Source organism: Tiliqua scincoides, chromosome 5, assembly GCF_035046505.1.
Source record: "Tiliqua scincoides isolate rTilSci1 chromosome 5, rTilSci1.hap2, whole genome shotgun sequence".
Taxonomy (NCBI): domain Eukaryota; kingdom Metazoa; phylum Chordata; class Lepidosauria; order Squamata; family Scincidae; genus Tiliqua; species Tiliqua scincoides.
The window spans coordinates 36,808,588-36,834,037 of record NC_089825.1 but is presented as its reverse complement, the minus strand read 5'-3'; the positions used below and the strand labels follow the sequence as shown (position 1 = coordinate 36,834,037).

At 40.9% G+C, this 25,450-nt stretch overlaps 1 protein-coding gene across 7 annotated transcripts in view; it reads left to right on the top strand.

Annotated features, from left to right (window-relative positions):
- OSBPL3 (oxysterol binding protein like 3) overlaps window positions 1-22,453 on the top strand; it is a 116,252-nt gene extending 93,799 nt beyond the window's left edge. For all 7 annotated transcript variants that reach the window (XM_066631349.1, XM_066631351.1, XM_066631344.1 and 4 more), the window contains 11 exons: window positions 3,303-3,437; window positions 3,979-4,072; window positions 6,235-6,485; window positions 8,481-8,618; window positions 12,237-12,300; window positions 13,369-13,447; window positions 14,189-14,333; window positions 15,611-15,755; window positions 17,666-17,792; window positions 18,490-18,612; window positions 20,176-22,453. In XM_066631349.1, the coding sequence (XP_066487446.1) occupies window positions 3,303-3,437; window positions 3,979-4,072; window positions 6,235-6,485; window positions 8,481-8,618; window positions 12,237-12,300; window positions 13,369-13,447; window positions 14,189-14,333; window positions 15,611-15,755; window positions 17,666-17,792; window positions 18,490-18,612; window positions 20,176-20,272 (1,398 nt within the window). In that variant the 3' untranslated portion in view covers window positions 20,273-22,453. The remainder of the gene's footprint in view (window positions 1-3,302; window positions 3,438-3,978; window positions 4,073-6,234; window positions 6,486-8,480; window positions 8,619-12,236; window positions 12,301-13,368; window positions 13,448-14,188; window positions 14,334-15,610; window positions 15,756-17,665; window positions 17,793-18,489; window positions 18,613-20,175) is intronic.
- The last annotated feature ends 2,997 nt before the right edge of the window (window positions 22,454-25,450 follow it).

The following is a 25,450-nucleotide window of genomic DNA, read 5'->3' as shown; positions in this document are numbered from 1 at the left end:
TGCTGATGTTGAACTTTTCTCGGGCACTACAAAAATCTAATAATTTGAGTAACTAGCATGTGTGCCCATGAAAAAGTGTCAGTTTGGCAATCGGAGTGACATGGGCAAAGCTCATGGAGAGAAGCGTTCAGAGTGTAATTCACTTAATGAGTTATTTTAATCATGTGTTTAGTACAGAGCACTGACACATTGAATAGCTTTTTGATGATTACATGACCAAATTAACAGAACAATGCTATCAAGCAGAAAGTGTGCTTGTAAACGCCTCTAATAGAAAAACTGCTACAGAGAAGCTTGCAGATAACTGACAGGTGTCAATTTAAATTAATCAAGTGTGCCATTTTTTATTTTTTAATCCAAGTCAGTGCAAATGCATTGCACAGAATTGGCAAATGCCACTGAGAAGGTTCCTCCATAAGCTAATAAGAACTTCTCCAGGTTTTTCTCCTTCAAAAGTCTGCGTGAAATGACACTGCAAAAGCATCCTTGTCAATGGAGCTTACTGTCTGGCTTCTTTTCTGCTCTTCCTTTCTATAGGAAGTCCGTAGTTACTGGATTTGTTCCTTTACCAACGCAGTTGTTCAATTCTCTTTGTTAGGTGTAGGCTTTGTTTGCATGTTCCACCTGAACCCAGGTAGATGGGGAACAGGAGAGCATTGGCTAGACCTGTGCTAGGCCAGCACACTCCATGGCAGCTATTTTCAGCAGTTGGGCCACGGCATATTGGTGTGCCATGATTGGTCTGCAGGTGTGCCGCAGGAGTTTGGGGGAAGGTCCATTATTAGAAGGACCAATGGGTGATGTGAGTCCCTGGCCAGTAGTGTGGTGTGCCTTGTCAATAGTCCAAAAACTGATGATGTGCCTTGACAATTTTAGTGCTTACCTTGTCAGTATGTTGTGAAATGAAAAAGGTTGGAAATCAGTGCTCCACGGTCACCATGTGCTTTGCTTTCCCCATATCTGGCACTTGTCTCAAGGAACGCACTTAATCTGTGTGGATGTTCTCGCCTGCTGAGACCAGAACTGGGCTATGGTCTTGCGCAGAAGTGGCTGTGGGCCCACTGGCATTGCCGACATACTGTTTCTGAGCAAATAAATACAATATCCCACTTTGCATGTCCAAAGTGAGTCTTATGTCAAATCAGACTAGTTGTCTGCTCCGATGCACATTGGTTGTTTTTAATCTCTTCTTGGATTAGGATGTGAAGAGGGAAAATAACTGTGCATTGCATGTAGTGCTTAGCATTACCTTGCTTTTCTTCCCCAATTCTTCTGTGCTTTGCTTCTTGTGGCTCTTCTAATAGGCATGCTACTCACAGTACTGTTCACTGAATATCTGGTGTGTTTGTGTAACAGTCTTAACTCCCTTTTTGCTCTTAGGGCAGTCTCTCGGTCTACTTTGACTCTCTCCATACAGCCTGTAAAGTTTATATCTATCCCCCTTCATTGCCAGTATGTTGTAATGATTAAACTTAGGACCAGGGACCCCTACTTGGCCATGAAGCTCATTGGGTGACCACAAGCTAGTCAGACTGTTCCTAACCTACCCCATGTGGTTGTTGTGAGAATAAGATGAAGAAAACTTGTGCACCACCCTGAGCAACTTGGAAGATGATTTTCTCTGCTGTTTGTATAATCTTTTCTATTTCTTCACTGCCAGAATAAAGTTGGGGGCTAATAGCAAAGGAGATCCAGGGGCATTTTCTTTACAAATGATCCATATTCAGATGTATATAAGTAGCAATGGAAGGTGTTCTTTGGCTGATGATGGCTTCTTCAAACATTCAGAAGGAGCAATGCAGTATACAATGGGCCTTCCTTATCCACAGGCTTGTCATCTACAGGTGCCAAGCTTGCAGCTGGAGGGCCTCAGGAGTCTCCTTGGATGTGACTGGAAGGCGCTTGTGGTGGCTTCCGGTAACATCTGGAAGTGTTCTGAGACTCACAGAGGCTGGGTACGACCTCCAGAGGGCTGGGTGTGGCCCCCAGGTAGATAATAGTGGTGGCAGAACCCCTCCCCCCCGATTCAGTTTTCTGCGGAACTCAGTATCCATGGTAGGGGGTCCTGGAACAGATCCCCTGTAGATATTGAGGGCCTACTGTGCAGCATTTTTTATAATACAATCTAGAAGATGCTTGAATGGATCCTCTTCTCTTCTGGGGCATTTGGTGGGCTGCTGTGAAATGAGCCTATGGCCTGATCCAGCAGGGCTGTTCTTATGTTCTTATGATATTGATACAGAACTCCACAGGTCACCGTGCAGGAAGGTCTTAGCCTCTGAAACCTTTCTCAAAATCCTTCTTTTCAAAAGCACAGTCCATGCATTTAACTGGGAGCAAAGAGAAAACAGAAGAAGCTTGGAATAATTAACAATATGTTTTGATGTTTTAAAACCTTTTTGTTTTTTGCTCTTTTATATGACCAAGTGAGACTCTTCAGGGTTTTAATACAGCTCTCTTAAAAAAATTATATCCCACTTTCTCTTTGGGTTTTCGGAGGGGGGGGGGGAGGAACATTAACAGCAAATGCATAAAACAAAGAAAACCCTATTGCACATGTGCAGTCTGGCACACACATTTCCCATCCTTTTTATATTTTTAAAAGTTATACTGTGGGGGTCAGTGTTGCAGTGATTGTGAATGCTCCATTCTCATTCTTCGTACTTTCGTGTAAGACTATGCTACGTGGCCACAAAATCCCTATTCAGGCATAAATGGCTTCAATTCCAAATCCACACAGTCTTGTGCATAGATACTTTGTGACCACCTGTCCATACGCATGGTAGTAGGACTGACACAGTGGTGGACCCCACAACTAGCAGTGCTTTTGGACGGAGGGGAAAATTATTATCTTATTCATGCATTGGACAATAGAGGTGGGCCCCCATATCTGTGGATTCAATTATCTGCTGATTGGAGGATGGAGTGCTCACGCCCATTAATATAGTTTAAATCTTTAATGGGGCAAAAATTTTCTTCCTTGTACAGGTTGCTGTAAGGATTCAAACTTGAATGCTTTATTAAACTACATTAATGGCACATAGGGGTCAGGTGGACAGGGTTCTTCAGTATCCATGGTTTCTGTATCCACAGGAGGCACTGGAACAGATCCCCTGCAGATATAGGGGCCCTCCTGTATATCCTGGATCATCTGACCTTCTCTTCCTACCCCCAAGTTACTTTACCCATGAGTTATACTTTACCCATATGTCTTAAAGGCCTTCAACTTTGTCCTGGATCTTTCCTGTTCTTCATGCTAACGCAACCTTTCCTTCAAGCCCTTGTCCACTCCTCTTTTACAGGAAAATTTGGAAGAAGAAAGCAGGGGTCTCGTTCACCAGCTCTCCAATGAAAGCAGGCTCTCTATAACGGATTCTCTCACGGAGTTTTTTGATGCGCAGGAAGTCCTGCTGTCTGCCAGCTCTTCAGAAAATGAGGTCTGAGTTGTAGTATGAGAAGCATCAGCCTCTTGCACCTTGTATTGGAGTCGCTTGACCTTTTGCTGTCTCTTTGTGTGCTTAATTGCAGTCCCATCTCAGCCAGTAGCATGTTAAGCACCGTTTCAAAGTACATAGTTAATTGCTGTTGACTCTTGAAGTATTTTGAGGTGGCAGGGAGGGGAATATGGGAAATGCTGCTGCTTGAATATTACCAGATTTAAAGAAAAAATGGAAACTTAAGTAACAAATGTTAGAATATTATTTGGTCTGTGTCAGTCTGGAAAGAAGACATAGGGATTTTTTTTCTTTTTTAGACATATATTCTCAGGCTCTTTTTGTTTGTTTTTTCCTTTCTTGCTCTCAGCACATCTAGATCAAGTCTCTAACAGCTGCTACAGTAGCATTATGTTATTTGTTTCAAACTTCTTGACCTATTTTTTCAACTCTTTGTTTGTCCCAAAATGCTGTGTTGATTACTTTTAAGAAAAATGCTTTCTTTCCAATTAAAGGGGGGAAAAAATGTTTTCTTCCTCCTCAGGTGTCTGATGATGATTCGTATGCCAGTGATGTCAGTGATAACATATCTGAAGACAACCTAAGTAATGACATCGAGAATGAAAGGCAGACTCTGGGTAGGAGTGACGGATTTTTGGTATTCTATTACTTCTTTCCAGATATTAATAATATAGGGATGACAATGTGGAGACATTCAGGGCTCAATTTCCTTTTTAATGTTTTGGATTTTTGGTAGCATTGACATTTTGGACTCTTGCATGTGGTGGTTTTCCCCCATGCTTGGAAAGAATATTATTATTATTATTACTAATAGTATTTATAGAACTCTTTTCAACAAAAGTTCACAAAGCAGTTTACAGAGAAAAATCAAATAATTAATGGCTCCCTGTCCGAAAAGGGCTCACAATCTAAAATATGCAAAACACTAGCAGACAGCCACTAAAAAGACACTGCTTGGGTATAAGACTAGTATAAGAATAGTATAAGACTCAATAAAGTTCTACCCACTTAGGACCTCATGGAACCTGAATAACCTGCACACAGGTAAGAAGGTCTGCTTGGGAGACCTTCACAGAGTTGCCACTTCCCAGGATTGGCTTGACATCTTCAGGAGACACTTGGTAACATAGGACGGAGGAGGAGATCAGAGGCAGGCAGCCCAAGGTCTTCTACACGTGAGGCAGGGTGCCAAATACTGCCCCTTCACTCAGTAATGGGGTCAATTCTTCTTGCATCCACTAGATTTGAAAAAGGAATTGGAGAATGGAGCCGAAGAATGAACGCATAGGAGAGATGCATGGTGGGCTAGACCATCTCCTGGGAGACACTCTAGCCCACACCTTTTACCTCCTGCACACTTTCATTTCTCTCCCCTCCCCCAGTAAATACAAGAGAAGTGAGAGAAGCAAAGGTGAGTGGTGTTGGTGCTCAACACCACCCCAGCCCAATTTGGTTCATGATTCAGTTCTGTGCTATTCCTTCCATACATGGGTTTCTCTACAGATGTGAGGATGTTTCCCAAGTTCTTAACCTCATAAATGTGCAGCATTTACCCATTTTGTTCCATACAGTCAGTGTGTCTTCCCTCTAGGCAGAGCTCTCAAAAGTGAGAGCTTTTCCCTAGAATAAAGTCGCTGTCCAAAGATGCTGTGGATTTAAAAGAACAAAACAAAGAAAAAAAACTGATAAAACATTCCGTGCATGGTGCCTTTGGGATTTTTCTCCGTGTGTTTTTGGTTAGCAATTAGTGCAATTGCCTTGATAGTTTGTAGTCTTGTATTCTGCATTTGCAGTGCTGGAATCTGAAATATAATTTCAAAAAAGATAAACCCAGCTGAAAATTAAATGCTTGCACCAACTGTGGAACAATTCATATTCACAAAGATTGATTTTTTTGTGTATGTGTGTGCTTTCAATGTGGTGCATTGCATAAGTTGTTGGGCCTAGAAGTGAAGCTCTCCTAGGCTCAAGTTCCAGAACAGCTATAGAACTTGCTTATTGGCCTACTATTTATCAGCCAAACCTCCTCTCCGGGCTGTGGTGAGGCCAGAGTTACTATTTTGATTTCTTTGAAGGAAATGTTGCTATAAAAGCAACATCTGAACACACATAAACATGATTTCTTCAGAGGCAGCCCATTGGTTCATTAGGTCAGTATTTTCTGAACTGATTGTTGATGGCTTACCAAACTTTGCTGACGCCAAGTTTGAACTTGAGTTCTTCTACACAATGCATGTGCTCTTCTACTGAGTTACAGCCCTCATTCCCATTTGCACTAGAACCAGTGTGGTATAGCAGTTAGTGTCGGGCTAGGACTCAGAAGACCAAAATTCAAATTCCCATTCAGCTCCCTGAGTGATCTTGGACCAGCCACTAACAGCTTATCCTATCTCACAGAGCTATAGTAAGGATGAGATGGAGAGAATCATGAAGTAGGTCTACCCCAACATTGTTAAATGGAAAGTGGGATTTAAATGTACTTTTCATTACAAACAGTGGACTGTTGATTGAATCCTGTGTAGTACAATGGCTTAGTAAAAATTGTGTGCCTTGAGATAAAAATGCAAAACTTGATCATGCTGTTACCTGAGAGTAAGCCCCATTAAACTCCGTGAGATTTACTTCCGGAATTAATACAGATGGCTTCCTATCTTGATTTGAGATTTGTAAATTTGAAATGCCGTGTTTATTATTTAAAAATGTTCACTTCTAGCTCTTACTGTGGTTGGACTGCTGTACTGACTACTTGGCAAACATACTCCTGGCCTCTCTCTTCTAGACTGTGTTCCTGATGGTAGAATGGAAAGCCATTCCAAACGTAGGACCTGCCTCCCAGCTCCATGCCCCAACACCAGTAACATCAGCCTCTGGAACATTCTGCGGAACAATATAGGAAAAGATCTCTCCAAGGTGGCGATGCCGGTGGAGCTGAATGAACCGCTCAACACTCTGCAGCGCCTCTGTGAGGAGCTGGAATACAGTGAGCTGCTGGATAAAGCGGCACAAACATCAAATCTCTCTGAAAGGATGGTAAGAAAAAGCTCCTCTCCCTGGCAGTTCTTATAGGCGTATACGAGAGAGAAAGGAACTGCTCCTGCATGGGGAAGCCGTGGCTAGAGCCTTTGATTACGGAGAGAAGCCACTATGGAGACGGCCATTATGTTAGACTTCTAGTCCATAGAACATTAAGCATGTGAGCCTCCTTCCTATTTGGAGGAGTGCGTAAGTGTCTGTGACACACATCCTTTTGCTTTCTTGCTGCACTGAAAGAGCCAGCTGACCAGCAGAAGGAGAAAAGGGTGTGATTGGTCCTCATCTGAGCCTTATCAGAAAAGCTGTATTCCCAAATAAGGTGTGAAGGCACTGAGAGTCTCTGTCTTTACTGATACATACACTGGGAAGCCAATACAAGTGTACCAAAGTACATTTCTTTTGTTCTGGTGTACACCTGTGACAAAACTAATCTGTATGTTGGACAAAGTATGTGCAAACTGGTCCCTGTCGCTTGCTGGCTTTGTTCTGCCGTTTTATGACTGCATTGTTCTCGGGTCCCCTTAAACGCAGCACTAAACACTTTTGGCACCCCCTTCATTCTGTGCATGAAACAAGTATGCTTGGCTGCACTCCCAACATTTGAGTCCTGACAGTTCAGCCTTGGATATAGAGCTCTGACTTTGCTCGTTATTAGAACCCACGTTGTATATTATTCATTCCTATTTCGACTGATTAGATTGCAAAAGATATATACTTTAATGAATTTTTAATCTGATTTCCTCCCACGTGTTTCTTATTTGCAGTGAATCTTTTTTTCAGAACACACTATTAATAGGCAAACTCAGTCATGTGAGCTTAAAATATTTGGTTCGTTCCAACAACCGGCTGTTTGTTTTTTTTCCTTGCACCAAGATCTGAAACAAACCAGTTGCGAAATTATGGAGCTTCCCCTTTACAAAGCAGGGTGTGTAGAGCAGCTGGAGCTCTTTCCGAAAAGGTTAAAATCCTACTAATCAACTGTTTGGTGAAGAAAACTGGGACTACATCCAGTCCCCTCATTTCCTTCTCCTCCTGAGCAACTCAATGATATAGGTTTTTTACAGCATGCTGTCCCAGGTGCTAGTTTGGTGAATCACACATACAGCATTTCTTTGCAGGGGACACTCATGCACAAACTTGCTTCCACATGTGTTGTCCCCTGAAAAATGTGTTGGAGTGAGCGGACGCACGGCAAAGCCGGCCATTACCAGTTTCTGTAGATCGTGCTCTGCAAGCATAAAGCATGTTTTCCTAACCCATATTTAACAAAGGGAAAGCCAGCTGTTTTATATATATGTACACATGCCGTGGGGTTGTTTCCAATAACTCTTTTGTGTGCTCGCTTCTGTCTATAAACTTTCTGACTTGTATTTGTTTTGGAATTTTTAAAAATCACCTGGCTGCTTTTCAGGTTTTTGAACATCCCCGTTGTTTTAAGAGAGGTTTTTGAATTACACTATAAATGCTGAGTCATGTTCCAGTGTTCAAAAAGAGAACACTCCTGACTTGCAAGAGGCATGGATGCAAATGTGAACATTGTAAAGCAGAGTGGAATGTATTCTGAAATACACACACACACACACACACACACACACACACCTATTTATTAATTACACAGGCCAACACACATTTTACTTCCTTAAACATCAATTCCTGGGTATATTTGGGGTGCTGATTCCAAAAATGGCATCCGTTTTGCCCTATCACGTCTAGTTTTAGAGACATGGCATAGCCTCATTAGTGAATGGTTCAAGCAGCTTCCTCATGAGGAAACCTACGCCATGGCTTCCTCATGAGGAAGCTGCTTGAACCATTCACTAATGAGGCTATACTATGTCTCCAAAACTAGATGTGCTAGGGCAAAATGGATGCCATTTTTGGAATCGGCACCCCAAATTCATATCAAACCACCATAAAGTTTGGGAAAAACTTTTTTGACCATCAATTTTGTAGGCCTGTGTTATCAACACACTCTATTTATTGTGTTCTTAGGTATACGTGGCTGCTTTTGCTGTATCTGCCTATGCATCCAGTTACTACAGAGCTGGAAGTAAGCCATTTAATCCTGTACTTGGCGAAACCTATGAGTGTGTCCGTGAAGATAAGGGCTTCCAGTTTTTTTCCGAACAGGTACTGCAGTGCTGCTGCAATTCAGTTTGATGAATGCATTAATGCTGATTACTTGGTAGGAATCTCTAGGACTATCTGTATGGAATATTCTGTCAATTTGATGTGCCACACTACAGCCACTGCATGCTCACACCCAGATTCAGTCTTGTGAAGATGTGGACACCATATAGTAATACAGTACAGTAAAATAGCTGTATGAGGGCCACATGTTGGTATCGCAGGCCCTGGCTGTAATATAACCTTTGGACCATCAGAGTTATTTGCCTGATTTTCTTTCATATAATAAAATGGTGGATTTGCATCTATTTCTTATTCATGGCTGATGCCATACTGCAACTTTTAGGCACATTAGTTTCAAAAGAAAAAGTTTTTAAGTGTTATGCGTATTGTTAACAATAAAGTATCGGAACTTTTTATATTTGCCTTTTCTTTAGCATTAAAAAAATTAAAATATAAAAAAGTACATCTTAATTGGTTTTTTAAAACCCTAGTAAATTTAGGAAGAAGTAAATTTAAATGTGTAGCTTAAATAAGAAAGAACTGAACACAAATGGACCACTTTAAGATTTATGAATAACAAGAGAGACTGAAATGCATAATACAAACAGAGAACACCAATAAATAAATCTAAAGCTTGAAGCTCTTAAAGTATAGAGTAAGGAGAGAACCTACCCTGAAGAAACAAGATAGAAGAGGAAGCTGAAGACCAGCTGAGTGAGCTAAGATGTCATTTTGGGTTAGTTCAGTACTCATAAATTAATTCCAATAAGAAATTACGGGAATCCAGTACTGATGGAATATAATTTCTGATTGCAATCTACCCTCCCTAGAAAACTTACGTGTAGTGACTTTATTCATCAGCATAACATGCCAGACTCAATCGGCATTGAAGAAAGCCAGCTTTTTTGTGTTTGTCACATTTCCAAACTTGAATTCTGCCAAAGTCAAGTTCTGAAGCTTTTGAAAAAAACTGGAATTCTCAAGTTTCCAACTTTGTTTCTGTATTTAGAAACAACATGGATAGGCAAGTTATCTTGGTGACATAAACCACAGAATCTTGACCTCGAACAGAACCAGTGTATGTGCTTATGGAAAACTGATCTAAGACAACAGCAGAGGAATTGAGCTTGTCTACTGCAAGACCATTCTACTTAGTATTTTTGATAAGCTTGAGTGATTTTGCTTATGCATCGGATATGCATCGGATATGCTGCACCTGACTTTTTAATGACCCCCTTGTGTTATAATTTAAATCATAATATTAAATTGATGGTGACTGATATTTTAGATTTGTGGTAAGCTGATTTAAGCCTGTTTGCCGGAAGTGGCCCAGAACTAAAAATGATCCATCAAACCACAAATCAGGGTTGCCATGTCAGCAAAAGTTCTATGCTACCTTGTAAAATATCTTGGGAGTTGGAATATTCATATGGTCCAGAGTCCATAAGCTGTAATTTATAGTATCCTCGTGCTGGAACAGACCTTTCACAATGCTGGTAGTATGCTATTGGAAAGGTGGTGAAGCCTTTCGTCTAGTTGCACAGCATACTGATGTTCAGATACTGCCAGGATGAAAGAAAAGCTTGCTTATGGATTTGCTTCAAGCAAGAGAGAGCTGGTGAGGTGCAGTGGCTAAGAAGAGACTAAACTGCAAATGGGACTTCCTGGTTTGAATTTCACCACTGCCTTGAACTCATTAGATGACCATCAGCAAACCGCCTCCTCTCTTCTCAACTCTCCAGCTTCAATATGGGGATGCTAGTACATACCTTTCAGCGTTGTAAGGACTATGAGAAGATAATACATGTGAAGAGCTTTGGCGCTTGGAAAGTACTATAGAAATGTTAATCTTCCCAGTTACAATAGAATAGTTCATTTTAATATTAGTAAAGGATTTTTTCTGCCTTCTTTCTGGAGTGCCCTCCCAAGGTGCCTCACAACAAAAATATGAACATACCATACAAAAAAACCCAAAACAACAATTTAGCAATAAAAACAATTAAAAGCATTACATATGGAGAGACCAGAGAAGAGGAGAGAAGGTATGTACTGGCACAGACATGCACTGAACTTGATGAATTTTTAGAGACAGGAGTAACATGGCACTAAGATTACAACAATATCAACCTTTGGCAGTTTTTAGTATCTGTTGGCAGCATAAACAGTAATGTTTCAGCTTTTCTCAGAACAAATATTTTGGCAAGCTGGACTCCTTTTTATGCCCTCATGGGAATACTCTTTGGATGTTATAATGTGAGAGGCGTGTGTGAGTCCGGTCCTATCCAATTTTCCAGGGTTGATGCAGCTGTGCCAGTGAGGCATGTATTGCATCTTCCTGTGGGGAGAGACAGGACAGGAGTCACGGAGATCTCCTTAAGGTAAGGGAACATTTATTCCCTTGCCTCAGGGCTGCATTATACCTACATCAGCATTGAAATGTTGGAAAGGATTGGGCCCTGTGTTTCAAAAACAAAATATTTGAGAAATAATCTAGGGTAGCATACAAGGATTAAAAACAACAATAATAAAACCCCTATGGATTGAATATCAAAATAAATCATGGCATTACAACCCACAACAAAGAAAACTAAACCTGAAAATTAGGAAGCACCAATCAATATACAACTCAGCTGTAATCTTACTGAAACAAAGAAGTGTTCCACTCCCTACAGAAGCACCCCAAAGGTGAAGCGGCTCCAATATCAAGACGCAGGTCAATTCCATAGGCTGGGTGCCACCACTAATTCACTGGGTTATCCCCAGGGGGAAAAAATGAGATTGTTCCATGAGGATAAAGCCTAAAGAGAGAGAGAAATCCAACTGATGAAAAAAATATAACACATGTTCAATGGTAAGGTAGGAAAGAGCTACAAAATATCACACATGCCCCCTGCAGGAAATGAACATAACAGTTTGTTCTGCATTCATTAATGGTCTTCTGTGTTGTTCAGTTTGAATCTAACTAGAAACCAAAATGAAACTTTGTTTCTTTTTGCTACCCCCCCCACCCGTTTCCTGTCAGCATGCATTTTATCTGCTTTTGATTTGTTTTCTTTCACAGTTCAGCTTGTTCAAAGCAATCTTATCTGTTTAACAAACAGTAGCTAATAAATATGTTGATCAAAACATGTTAACCCCCCATCCCCCAGATTCAGCTCTGAATATAATAGAATTTATGGATGTTCCACTTAAAAAAAAAATAGGCATAATTTCTCCCTTGTATGACTTTTCTATAGAATCTTCTGGTCTTTGTTTCCAGAAGGTGGTTCCTCCCCACAGTCTTTAATAGTACATGTGCTGCTGAAGCGAGCACAAGTCTTTGATATTTCACAGCATCCTGAGCTGGTATTTAATTTCTATATTTCTACAGAACAAAATACAAACCAGTATTAACAAACGTAAGTGGACTTCACAAATCCCCTCCTTGGCTTTTTCTGAGCAGTTTTTCTTTAGGCATCATTGATTCATCACTTATTTTTACTTTACAAGCTCCCTCTTGTGGTCAACATTTATGCAGAAAGGAAAATAAACCCTTTGAACAAATTGTTGAAAAAAAAAATCCATTGAAAACAGAATCATAAATATAGTTGTAACGGTTTTCATTTCTTTTTTTATTAGGTCAGTCATCACCCACCTATATCTGCATGTCATGCTGAATCTGATAACTTTGTGTTTTGGCAAGGTAACTCTTTAACTTTACCATTTAAAACACCCATTTTCAGGATGTGAAAAGAATCTGTGAGGTCAAAGGAAGCAGAGCAGCTTCAGATATTTGCTTACTGTACCAAAGCATGTGCATTTTAAAAGCGCAATGGGGAAATGCAGGCATTGGCATAGTGAGTCTGTGTCCAAGCCCACTCTGAAATAATTGTAGAATATCTTCAAACAGTCTCAGATCTTAAAAATCTAGTATGGGGGGCCCTCATATCAACACATCCCATATCCATGGTTTTAGTTAACGGCAGATTGGGTCTGTGGCCTTGCCACAGGAAACTCTGCTTCTCTCGCCTCCAGAGGGTTTTCCAAGCCCAACAGAGGCCACATGTATCCACCCACGGCCTCTGCCGGGCTCAGAATGACTAGGAATCAAACAAAGTGACTTCCAGTTTTCATGAAAAACTGGAAATGACGTTTTTAATACTTCTCTGGGCCTCCCCATGCCTTAAAAGGCATTAAAAAGTCATGTCCCGTTTTCACAAAAAAACTGGAAGTCTTTTTAAAAGTACCTATGATCATTCTGAGCCAGGCAGACGTCACTGGTGGATGCATGTGGCCTTGGCTGAGCTCAGAAAACCCTCCACAAGTGTGAGGAGGAGAACACCCCTCATCTCCAGAGGATGGGAGGTGTCCCCCCATCTGTGGATTCATGTATCTGCAGAGGAAGGGGTCTGGAGTGGAACCCCCGCAAATATGGGGACATACCTGTATTGCTTTTATAATCGTGAAATTACCTCTACCTCTCATGTCTTCCACCCATTCCTTTCCTCTTTCATGTGCAAAAGGAAGAGAGAGAAAATTGTTAACATCCACAGAAGTAAACCACAAGTTTGCATTATGTTCAAACTTGGGAACTATGATTTACTTCTAATTATGGTTGGAGAAAACCGAACCAGGATCAAACCATGTTTTCAGATCCATGTTTGGATCCTGAGTCTTGAGGTATTGCAAACATATTGTAAACATCTATAGCAAGATGCCTACATTTGCTGATAGGAACATACTTAGCTTTTTTGTTTGTTTTCAATTTCAGATATTAGATGGAAAAACAAATTCTGGGGGAAATCCATGGAAATTGTGCCAGTTGGTACAACGCATGTAATTTTGCCAGCGTAAGTTCTGTAACAGCATGTAGAAAAGTTCTCAAAATGCTTTGGTTCAAAAGCTCCCAAGATTTCCTTTGCTCCCAGACCCTAACTATGCATTGAGTGCAAGCTATAGAATTATGTTATAACATGGATACAAAGTGGCCAGAGGACTACTAAGTGCTGAACATTCAAGAAATGCATGTGCTTCTCCTTTAAGTGTTTTGCTTATGTAAAAAGTAGCATGTACAGGGATGTGCAGTCTGGAGCAAAACCATGGTGGGCGGTAGGGGAGCTTTAATGCTTTGTCCTGCTGTGATTCTGATCTGATTCACTCCCGACTCCATTTACAGCAATGGAAAAGTTTCCATTGGCTTTCCATGGAAATCTAGCTCAGTACTTTCTATTACCTAATAGGCAGCACTTCTGCAAGAACAGGTCTTTTCCAGATCTTGCACCTGAGATCCTTGATGCCAGGCATTGAACTTGGAACCTTCTGCATGTGAAACAAATGCTCTGCCATGGATCTGTTGTCCCTTTCATTTGTGAAGTGCTTGTAAAATGCTGCTGTTTTTGAAGAATGTCAATTCTCTTTTTTTTGTGAACTGCCAGAATTCTTTCTGCATGAACCATTTTCTCAGCATGTGTGCTATGCTTCCGTTGAGTTAAAATGGGACATTCTGAATGTTTCAGCTGAATATTTTAAGCAAATCCCTTCATTATTTTATTGCTCCTCTTGTTTATTGCAGTTCTTCATTCTTGTTTCAGTTACAAGGACCATTATGAGTGGAATAAGGTGACATCTTGCATTCATAATATCTTAAGTGGGCAGCGGTGGATAGAACACTATGGAGAGATCATAATCAAGAATTTGAATGACCACAGCTTTCACTGCAAACTTAATTTCATAAAGGTGCGATTCTTGGTAGTATCAAAGCAGGCTTGGAGACTTTAAGGTATTAATGAAGAATTCAGTGGGATGGCTGAGGTTGCAATCCTGTGCAGGTTTACCTGGGAATAAACCCCACTGAATGCTGTGGGAATTACTTCTAAGTAACTAGGTGTAGGATTGCATGTAAGAGAATTTCCTGGGCCACCAAGATGTGGAATAGAATCCCGAGGTTGGGAGTTTACCCAGTCCTCTTTTGATACAAAATTTTCCATGGGATGATTTTTCTTGTCCTCCTTCCATGCTTATGCTTCCTTATGAAGGTGACCTCACTTGGCCAAACTAAGAATTCTGGTGTTCCTTAAGCACTGTTTTTAAGGGCTCAAATTGTTGTGGAAGCTAACATTGAAACTGTCAGCTTGCTTTCACAAAAAAGCCTAAGCAGGAAAGAATGACAGGGGAGGCTTTTTCTACATTGAGGTGCTTTCTTGACAGTTGTGTGAGGTTACATTTTGTTGCTGATTTGTGTGTGTGTGGAGCTGTGAGGAGAAACTTGAAAATGTACAGTGTTTCTCTGAAATATACTGTAGCCTGACTTAAGCGCTGTTTCTCAAACACTGTAAGTAAGCAAGAGTGCATTATAAAGAAGAGGAAGAAACTTACAAGGCCGTGGATCCTAGAAAGAGGTTGATAGTTTGAGGTGGAGGATACCTGCTCCCAGTGGCCTTTATGGGATCTGGTGAAGGCATAAAGAGATGAGAGTGGCAGTGAACTGGTAGGGTCAAAAGGGACAGATTGGATGTGAGAAAAAGAAGGAAACCAAGAGACAGAGGAAGAAATAGTAGGGTATGGGTTATCAGGCAACAGGATGGACTAGAACTTTTCTCCCTAATGTACTCGTTTTCTCTATGTAGGAAGGAAGTATCAGAAATTGTATTCCTCACCCATAGTCCAAAGTGGTACAGACTTGTATGAATCTAGGAAGCTGCCCTATTGCATAAGGCTATTGGTCTATTTAGGTTGGTTTTGTCTGCAGTGATTGGCAGAAGCTCCCCAGGGTTTCAGGCTGGGATCCTTCCCATTCCTACCTGAAGGTACCAGAGTCCAACCTGAGACTTTCTGCATAGACTTGTCCTGTGCCTCTAAGCTCTAGTTACTCCACTAGCCTCTACCACCTCAACTTGCATTACGTGTAGACCCAGAATCTACTACATAAACACCACATCTAAAATAGCAAGCTAATTTCCAATTTTTAACCTACTTTTTTGGAGTGATCTTGGTTTTGATACCTTTATTTCCAGGCAAAGTACTGGAATCACAATGTTCATGAGATTGAAGGCAGTGTGCTTGACCAAAACGGAAAAGTTGTACAACGGCTTTTTGGAAAATGGCATGAGAGTATGTATTGTGGAACACCGTCTTCGCCGAACTGCATCTGGAGAGCAAGTTAGTGTCCACTAGCCATAGACATTTTGTTGTCGGTTTTACACATTTATATTGATGTGTACAAACAAAGTACACCACCTTGAATTTAAAAGAGAGAGAGATATATATATAAATTAATACAGGTGTGTGCCACTTAACGATGGGGATACGTTCTCCAATCCCTATTGTTATGTGCTTAGGTCATTAAGTGAACATTCAGTCCAATCAGCCTTTGTTGTGTAAAGGATATTCCCTGCTGGACACTGACTGGCTGCACAGGCTGTTGGAGGTCCAGTGCCTCTTTGCATTAAGAACCTCTCTGTTGTGTAAACAGATACTCTGCTGCAGGCTATGGGAGATTGCCTCATTAAGAGAATCTTTACTGTGCTTTGACCACCCATATATGCGGTCCATCATTGAGTGAACCATTGTTAAGTGGCAGACGCCTGTACTTGTCCACCAAGAATTTCCCTTTGTTTTTTAAGAGACTTGCCCCCGTAGCAGTACAATGTGAGGTGGGGTAGCTCCCCCCCTTTTTTAAAAAAACAAACTTTTATTATTTGATTATTTTAAATTTAAAATATTTTGTTATTTTAAATTAGTTATTTATATTCTGCCTTTCCTATGCAGAAGAAAATGCCCAAGGTGGCTTACATGGGTAGAGACAATAACAGGCCTTCTATCTTCATAAAATCTCTTTTGGGCACATTTCAGCTTCACTTCAAGCTTTAACACTTTCAGCAACCAGCTCCTACAGGTCACCATCTTTGTTTTTTCTTGTAGAATGCACCAAGAAATAGTCCTGTGTCATAACAGCTATTTCTTGGAGTGTTCTGGAGGGGAAAAAAATTGAGAAAAGGCAGGAGCCAGCTGTGGAGAGTGCCATTAGCAGGGCATTCCTGTGTATTTCTACTCAGACGTCCCATTGATGAGTCAAAACCTTCTGTCTAGGTAATTCTGTCTAGACAGACATCAGCTAAAAAGAGTGTCTTTCTTTTTTTTAATGTAAGTTTATGCATGAGTAAAATGTTGATATTGGCCCTATGCAGGTATAATTCTTAACCCTAGTTTATTTTAATGGTTAAGAGCTATATATGATCATCTATACCATGATTTATTTAATTGTATGGCAAGATACAGCATCATTATATAAAATTCACAATATACATATATAATATAAACAACAAGCAATAAATTATTAATTAAATTATTATATAATTATAATATAAATTATACCGTGGTTGAAGATTGCCTACAAACCAGCATTTAAAATTAATGCTGAATTAGGTTTGAATTAGGCTTGCAGCTGATGATTTGTATTAACCAAGACTGACATTTTTTGTGAGAGAAACCATATTCAAAACACTTTTATTGTTTTTTCCAACTTATTTGCTTACTGGGTTAGGGCTTAACTTGGCAAAGTAAACAATAGATTTATGCAAAAAAATCATGGTTGGCACTAACCATTATTAAAGTTTGCATCTGCTCAGAGTCAGACTGGGGGGTTTGTGGATGCCAGCAGAGAAGCATGTTTAAATTATTAAAGAAATGCATTGCCCCACTTCATCATTTACTATTGATTTAAGCAAGACAAGCACTGCATTTGGGCCTTCAGGAAGGAAGTTCCTAGAAATGATATGTTGCTGTGATTTTAGAGTGGAGTGCCAGTTCCTTGCTGCTTTAAATTAGCTGCAGATAAGGTGCTACACCGATTCCAACCTTTCTTAAACTTGCCATATCACTCAAAAGAATTCCCAGGCCAAATTTTTTTCCTGGCAGGAAGCCCATTTAGGAGAGCACTCAACAGAAGTGTCTTACATGGCGGGAAAGCCTCTTTTCTGTATAAAAAAAATCCTCAAGGTAGTTTAATAAGCAAAGATTTATAGATTTGGTTTGAGAATAAGAAAATGATTTTTTTTTTTTTTTTACAGATCCAATGCCTAAAGATTATGAACAGTGGTATGGTTTCACACAGTTTGCATTAGAACTAAATGAACTGGACTCGCTCACAAGATCACTGCTACCATCCACTGATACCCGGTTTAGACCAGACCAAAGGTACTTTTACACATCCTTGCATATAGCTGAATTCATGCAGTGGCAGGAAGCAACTGTAAGTTTTGTGTTCTTTGCTTTCGTGCCTCCACAGGACAGTCTCTTAAGCTATTTTTGGATGAAGGAGAAGCAATTATCTCTACTTGTCTCCAAAAAGGCCAGCAGCTGCTATTCAGGAACCCCTGTTTCTAAAATCACTCCACTAATTTTGTTCTCTCTCAAATTTCCATGTCTACCCAGTCTGCCACCTTGTGTCCAATTTAAGGTCATGGCTAGTTGTGGGTAAATGCTGTACCAAACATAAGGCTTGCGGGCCGCATGTGGATCCCAGAAGCTATTTATTTCCCCCCCCCCCAATTATAATTGGGTTCTACTAGTGTGATAATTGGGCTCTCATGTATTGAAATTATGAACAAGATTTGCACATTTTCTCTTCTGTCATTTGCAGCTAATGAGTTTTTGTGTGAGAACAAAGTGCTTATTTCTGGCCCTCATCTGCTCAATGATGTCACTTCCTACTTAATGATGCCACTTCTGGCCCTCAGCAGGCAACATGAGTGCTGTTTGGCCCACGATGCCAAACAAGTTTGAAGCCCCTGCTGTAGCCACTGTAACAAGACTTCTGCAAGACAAGACCTGAGAAAGCCAAAAACAGAATGTAGCATTAAAGCTCCATTCTTCTGTCATTGCTGTATGGCAGGTTTCTAGAAGAAGGGAATATTGAAGGCGCAGAAGTACAAAAGCAGAGGATTGAGCAGCTACAGAGAGAACGGCGGAAAGTTTTAGAAGAAAACAACATGGAACATCAACCTAGATTTTTCAGGTATTGTGGCAGACAGTAGCTTTGTTTTGTTTTTAATCTATTTAGTAGTGCATGGATATGTGACACATACAACATCAATAAGAGCCTACTCCTTAGTTAGTTTCTCACATAGCTACTTTATTTCCATGTTACATTTAGAAGGCTGAGTTGGGAAGAAAAAATTAAATGCTAGGAAATGCTTAATGTTCTCTTGCTGTGGATTAACTACAAGCTACTTTCTTCATATGCTAGGAGACCAAATGAGCTAAGAAATATATGGAAAATTCAGTCTTTCTGCAGGAAAGATCCATGCTTATAGAGCACTGGTTCCCAAACTCTTAGTTAGGAACCAGGTAAGTGTGTGTGTGGGTGAGGAGGGGGCAGCGACAGTGCTGCAGAGATTGGGCTTTTTTTATTTAGGGGGCAGCACTGGTCTCCTGGAGGCTTGCAACCCCCTCTGATCACCTCTGCAGCTTGTTACAAAGCCCTTATCTCCAGTCTAAAGCAACTTTCTGGGAAGCAGGTAAGGATTTTTTTAGAACAGAGGTAAGATCAGGAGGAGGAGATGGGGGGGGGGCTGCAAGCCTCCAGGAGAATAAGTAAGACAGAAATGGGCCTAAGTTTGTAAAATCCTCACTTACATTTGCAATAATGCAAATGTACTTTCAGTACCATCCACTATGATTACCTTCTTGGGTTGTCCTGCTTGGTTGGGAATTGGGGGCACTGTCCTGCTGTGATTCTGCTTCTGACAGTGAGGTACATGGCAAAAGGTGAGTTGAGGCAACTGCCACTTTGCCTCATAAAATCCATACTATCAAGTGTCACAACCTTCAGTGTGCCCTATATTCAAACGTTTTATATGAATCCCTTGGGGCATGTTCTACAGGGATTTGAGGTGAAGTCTCATCTGTATGCTGATGGTACATAGCTCCTCATTTTTAGCAGAATAAGGTAAGGCAGTGGATGCCTTAAATGGTTGAGGCAGACTTGTGGAAGCTAAGCAGGTTTGCATTTTGTCAGTGCCTGGACAGGGAATGCTGTGTACACCATCTTGAGCTCCCTAATTGAAATGCAGAATATTTTACAAAAGAAAAAGTCATGCTTGTAGGGAAAGGAAATCTTGTGAGGTGGCCTTTAGAGGCATCCACAGTCAGACAAGAATAATGGATACACCTATGTAGTGCTGTTCCCACACAACCTAACAGCATGGAAAGGGTTGCAAGAATTTGTCTATTCATGAAGCCCGTTAAGCAGAAATTCTGGGTACTGTAGTCCTTACTCCTTAGTGTATTTAGAAATCTAACAAACAAACCAGGTAGCGAAACTAAACGCCCAGTCCTATCCAACTTTCCAGAGCCATTTCAGCTGCAATGGAGCCCCATGGTAAGGCAACAGATGTTCACTTACCTTGAAGAAGCTTCCATGGCTACCTCCTCCACTGCAGGATGCAGCACATGCTCTGTTGGCGCATCAGCACCGGAATTTGGGATAGATTGTGCATCAGCATCAGCACCAGAAATTGGGATAGTTTGGGCCTAAGGCACCCATATCAACAAAGTTGCTGTTTTTGCTGTTTGACAGGAAATCAGCAGATGACTCCTGGGTCAGCAACGGTACTTACCTGGAACTTAGAAAAAACCCTGGCTTTTCCAGACTGGATAACCCTGTTTTGTGGTGAAAGGAAAGGACAAGAGAAGAAGACATTTAGCTGTTGGGTCCTTGATTATAACTTATAAGGACAGAAATCCTGCAAAGCACCTTGATCTTCTGGCATCTTGCTTGATTTCGATTTTTGACATGCACATTTTCATCATTGTGTTTCTCTTTTGTTTTGAGAGTAATCATGGTTTGTTTGAATGTACAAAAACTCTAATTCATATATATTATAATATTAAACTGTTGAATGTTATCTTTGGGGAGGGAGAGAAAGAAGCTTTAACACTATTTTTTTTTCCAAAGGATAATGCAAGTTCAAATTTGATAAATGCCTTATTGAATTGCATGGTAGACAGTATTGGCTAGCAGCCTTCATATGTGTGAGAGAATATGTCCATAAATTACCAAAGTTGGAGTGAGTGTATCCATTTGTGTCTCTTGCCGAACATACCATCTCATTTGCTGATGGTGCTGAAGTCTGAGTTTTTGAGAGTTTTAAAAAAAAAATAGATTTAATAAATGGATATTTTTACTCTTAGGTAATCTGTTCTAAAGAAAGAGTGCTCAGTGGTAGCAGTATTGATGGTTCTACTGCCTTACAAAAAAAGGACACGGTCACTGTGGAATGTCTGTTTGCATTGTTAAAATGAATGGAATGCTGAGCCACTGCAGACTTCAGCACAGATTGCAAAAGGGAAGTTCCAAGGAGACTGTGTCCCAAATTTGTATCATATTATGTAATATAGATAATGTTGTGGGCTAAATTTTGAGCAGGTTCAGATGGTATTTCCAAAGTAGCCCCCACTCACACATGACATGGTATGAACAAGGGTATTCTGCTCCCTTCTCAGCATGCCCTTCTAGTTTGAATAGCTTCTTAGGGGCTGGTTTGGATGACACCTCCCCCCCCCAACCGGGGATGATTGCAACTAGAAGGTTATACCAGGAGTGGGAAGTAGAACATGCTCATTCATGCCCTGCATCATGTGCTGGTGGAACCAGTTCAGAGGTATTGTCCAAACTGGCCTTTTTTTTAGGGCACAGTCTGGAGAAAGTTAGTTGTGACACACAGCCCAATCCTAAGCTGGCTACCACGAGTGGGACAGGTGCGCACTGTAGCAAATGTGCCAATAGGCATGTTGCAGCAGTGCAGAAGATCCTGGCGCTAGTGGGCAGGCCTGCTCCGACCTGCTGGTGCCAGTCAGAGACCAGTGCCTGCTAGAGCAGGTAGGTGCTCTGCGGAGGGGTAGGGGAAAGGCAGAAGAGCAGTGGGAAGGGGGTGTAACATGGTGGGGGTGGGGACAGTGGCAGAGGCTTCTGCTGGATCCTATCCCCCCACCCTACTGGGCCCAATCTACTGACAGGAGGCTACTAGTATCTGCAATGGGAATTTTGCTGGCCCAACCAGCCCATAGGGGCTTAAAGCCCTACTGGGGCTTAAACCGGGAAAAGGGACAAATGTCCCCTCAGCAACTTCCAACAGCTTCTGCTTCTATGCTGGATGCAATGGGGGCCGTTTGAGTGTGTGGACGGGTTAGTATGGATTGGGCTGCCCATTTTACTTTAATGTCAGTGGAATAGAATGGACTTGGTCACAACAAACTTTTGCCATGTCTCTTAGGTAAAATTAACACAACGGCATTCCTAAACCTAAAGGGTGGGGGGAAGAGGAGAATGACCAAATGAAAAGAAATACAGTCCTGCTTTTTAGATTAAGCAAAATCTTTAAAGATTGTTTTTGCACACTCTGGGGTTGCTTTTCAAATGTAGATCTTTCTAGGCAAATCTAAATATATAAAAAGCACCCTTCTTTTTAACTATTTGCAAAGTAGTTGATTGTTTTGGAGGACGAGACGTCTTCTGGAATAAGATTTTTCTACCTCTTCTGAGCAGCATATTTAATATCTTGTATTTAATTTAAAAAAAAAAAAAAAAAGCTGACCATCTGCCTTAGATATATGTATGGAACATATGACCTTCCCTTAACTGTTTTGTGTTCAGTTAAATATTTGTCTTGCACTGAAATGATTGTAAGTTTTTCCTGTATACTTTGTATGTCTTCTAATATCTTCATTAGTGTAAATAGCATGTTGAAGCAGGAAACAGAAGTAGACAACATTGCACTTTTGAATGGAGGTAGAACCAAATTTTGGTTCATTAGGGGGTTAATATGGTAGCACACTTAACAGGTAGCATGTGCTCAGACTAGAACCCAGGTTTCTAGAACACAAGAACACATTCTTGTGTTCTCCTTGGTATTATATTGAATGTGGTGGGCCTTTGAACCCCCTGCAGATGCCAGTTTCTGCAGATAATTGAATCTGCGGGAAGGACCTCAAAGACTTCCTGGATGCAGCCTCCCCTCGTTGCAGAACACCTCCCGGACATGACCAGAAGCATCCAGAAGTTCCTTGAGGCCCCCCAGATATGGGCTCGGCACCTGTGTTGAGTGAAATCCATTGGTGCTGAACCTGCAGGTAAGGAGAACATGCTATCACCATGCTGTATATGCTATATCGAAGTAAAATCTATCCATCTTCACACAAAGCTTCTCTAAATGGGGGCTGCCTCATTTCATTTCCAGTGGTTTGGGCAGCTTTGCAATTAAGTCTCTGCAGCCTGTGTGGCGCTACCATGTTTGAAGCTGCTTCTTCCATCAAAATAAATAGGGAAGCTTGTGCAGGTAAGGGATTTTTCTGTATGGTGGAGCAGCAATCTACATCATGACTAATGGCTGGAATCGAGGTGTACCAGGATAGGTTATTGCATCAAGGCACATCATAGTACAAACACAACATCTCGGTAAATCTTGAGGTTGCACAAGTAGTTTCTCTATGGGTGTGGATTGGGACAGCGATGAAATGGAAAAAAGTATCTGATAACTTTGGTAAATTTCCCACTGTTGTCATTGTTCATGCTGCTTCAAAGAAAATCTCTTAAATTACTGGGCTATGTAATATTCTGTGTAAGTTTTTAGCAAATGCACTAGAAAGCCCTTTTCTGATCTCAGTGGAAACGTGTTTTCATTTATTTTTGTAAGCTCACACATAGGAACTTAGGAAGTTGCCATATACCAAATCAGACCTTTGGTCCATGTAGCTCAATGTTGCTGACACTGAGTGGCAGCAATCCTCCAGGGTTTCAGATAGGAATTTTGCTTTGCCCTACCTGGAGATGCTGGGGATTGAACAGCATGTCTACATCACAATAATGCAGCACTTCTATCTTTCAACATAATCCACCTGTAGCCTTATGAACCTCTTGGAAAAACTTTTTGCCACATTCCCATTCTTCAATGAAACAATGTTTATCTTCTAAATGTTCTGCATTTTTGCTTTCCCCTTTGCTGCCGCATATAGCGTGTTACATGCAGTATCCTAACAATACCCCCAGTTTGAATTGGCTATCCTCCAGATCCTCCAATATCTTGCAATGATTGTATTTGCGCCAATTGAGATGCCCTGCTATTTTCTGCAGCCTTCATTGGGACTGTTCCTTCTGAATTATTTAATGTAATGACCACTGGGTTTCTTGGTAGATGTCTTTTACTTATTTTTATTTTTAAAAGCAAATGCGTTCCAAAAGGCTTGGGTGTCTGGATAGATCCACCTCATATGTGTGTTCCTATTCATGTTTATATATTCCTCTCTAGCGTAAATCATTTCCATGCTGAGAGTTGGTTAAACCTGATTACTGAGTTTTGCCTTGTACCTTCAGAACTTCACTGATTTTGATACTTGGCTGCTCCTGTCTTTGGAAACATTATAGTTTCCATTTGTCTATTGCTGCCTTGTTCAGTGTGTACTCCAAATGTGGTTTTAATATTTAATGTAGCTTTTAAAGAGATTAGTTATTGTTCATGAGCCAGGAGCTTACCATAATACATGTACTAATCAACTGGATGCTGGGATAGAAACTTAGCCTCCATGATTCAAAGGTTATTTGGTTGCTTCAGCTTTTGCTTACGGGAATTTCTTGGGTTACTTTTTTAAAGACCCATACACTCCTGATTCCACCTGTGTCACTGTTTACTTAACTTCTCGTGCCCAGAACAGGGAACTGGGAGGATGATGAAGTAACTGTATAGCCAGTTCAGTATGCCCATTGCATCATAGGAGCACATGAAGTTGCCTTATACAGAGTTGATTCTTTGACCCATCTAATTCAGTATTGTCTACAATGACTGACATTGGCTCTCGAGGGATCCAGAATAAGCTTTTTCTCAACCCAATTGGAGATGCCAGGGATTGAACCCAAGACCTTCTGCAGGCAAAGCATGGGCTGTTTCCCATCCTCATTATATCATGTGCTGAAGGGCACACTACATATTCACATATTGCAGGATCATATAAATTGACCTTTGCCCCATGGCCTTAATGTAACCATTAACCCAACCCTGTCCTAAACCATAGCTATTTTCAAAGGGGAAAGGATTGCATGTGTTCAGATATGGAATCAAGGATTTGTTCATACATTTTGTAATCATTCCTGATTTTTTTGAGCAATGGGTTGTATCCTCAGTTCAGTTGATCATGACAACATCCCATTTATTAGTCCCATGACAAATTTCCTTACCAACTACACTTAGGATATAATCTAAATAATTCCAACCTGATTTCTGATATTTCTCCCAGAAAAATTACTTACTACAAAGATTATTAATGCACATGGTTGGAACAATGGTTGGCAGCTTGATGCGCACCACTATAGTAACTCTGGATATTAGGCAGCCTCACCTTCCAGTATTATGGGAATTAATATACTTACTTAGTGCTTAGGAGCCAGCCAATTTTTTCCTGGAATTGCATGGACTCATTCACACAGTTGTTCTGGGCCTGCTCCACTTATCTAATTAGTAGTGGAAATTTTGCAAGTTCAGATTACTAATTGATAATCCTCCTAACACACAAATAGCTCTGAACTTTCCCCAGCAGTATGACCAAGAGTCAACATGAATAATTAGGGTGGCACCAAGAGGCAGCGATTTTCAGTCTTTTTCATCTTTCATTCTGGCACACTGACAAGGCACTAAAATTGTCAAGGCACACCATCCGTTTTTTGACATTTGACAAGGCACACCGCATTGACTGCAGGGATTCGCATGCCCCAATGACCCTACTAACAAATGATCCTCCCCAATACTCTTGCAGCACCCCTGCAGACCATCGGTGGCACACCAGTGTGCCGTGGCACAGTGGTT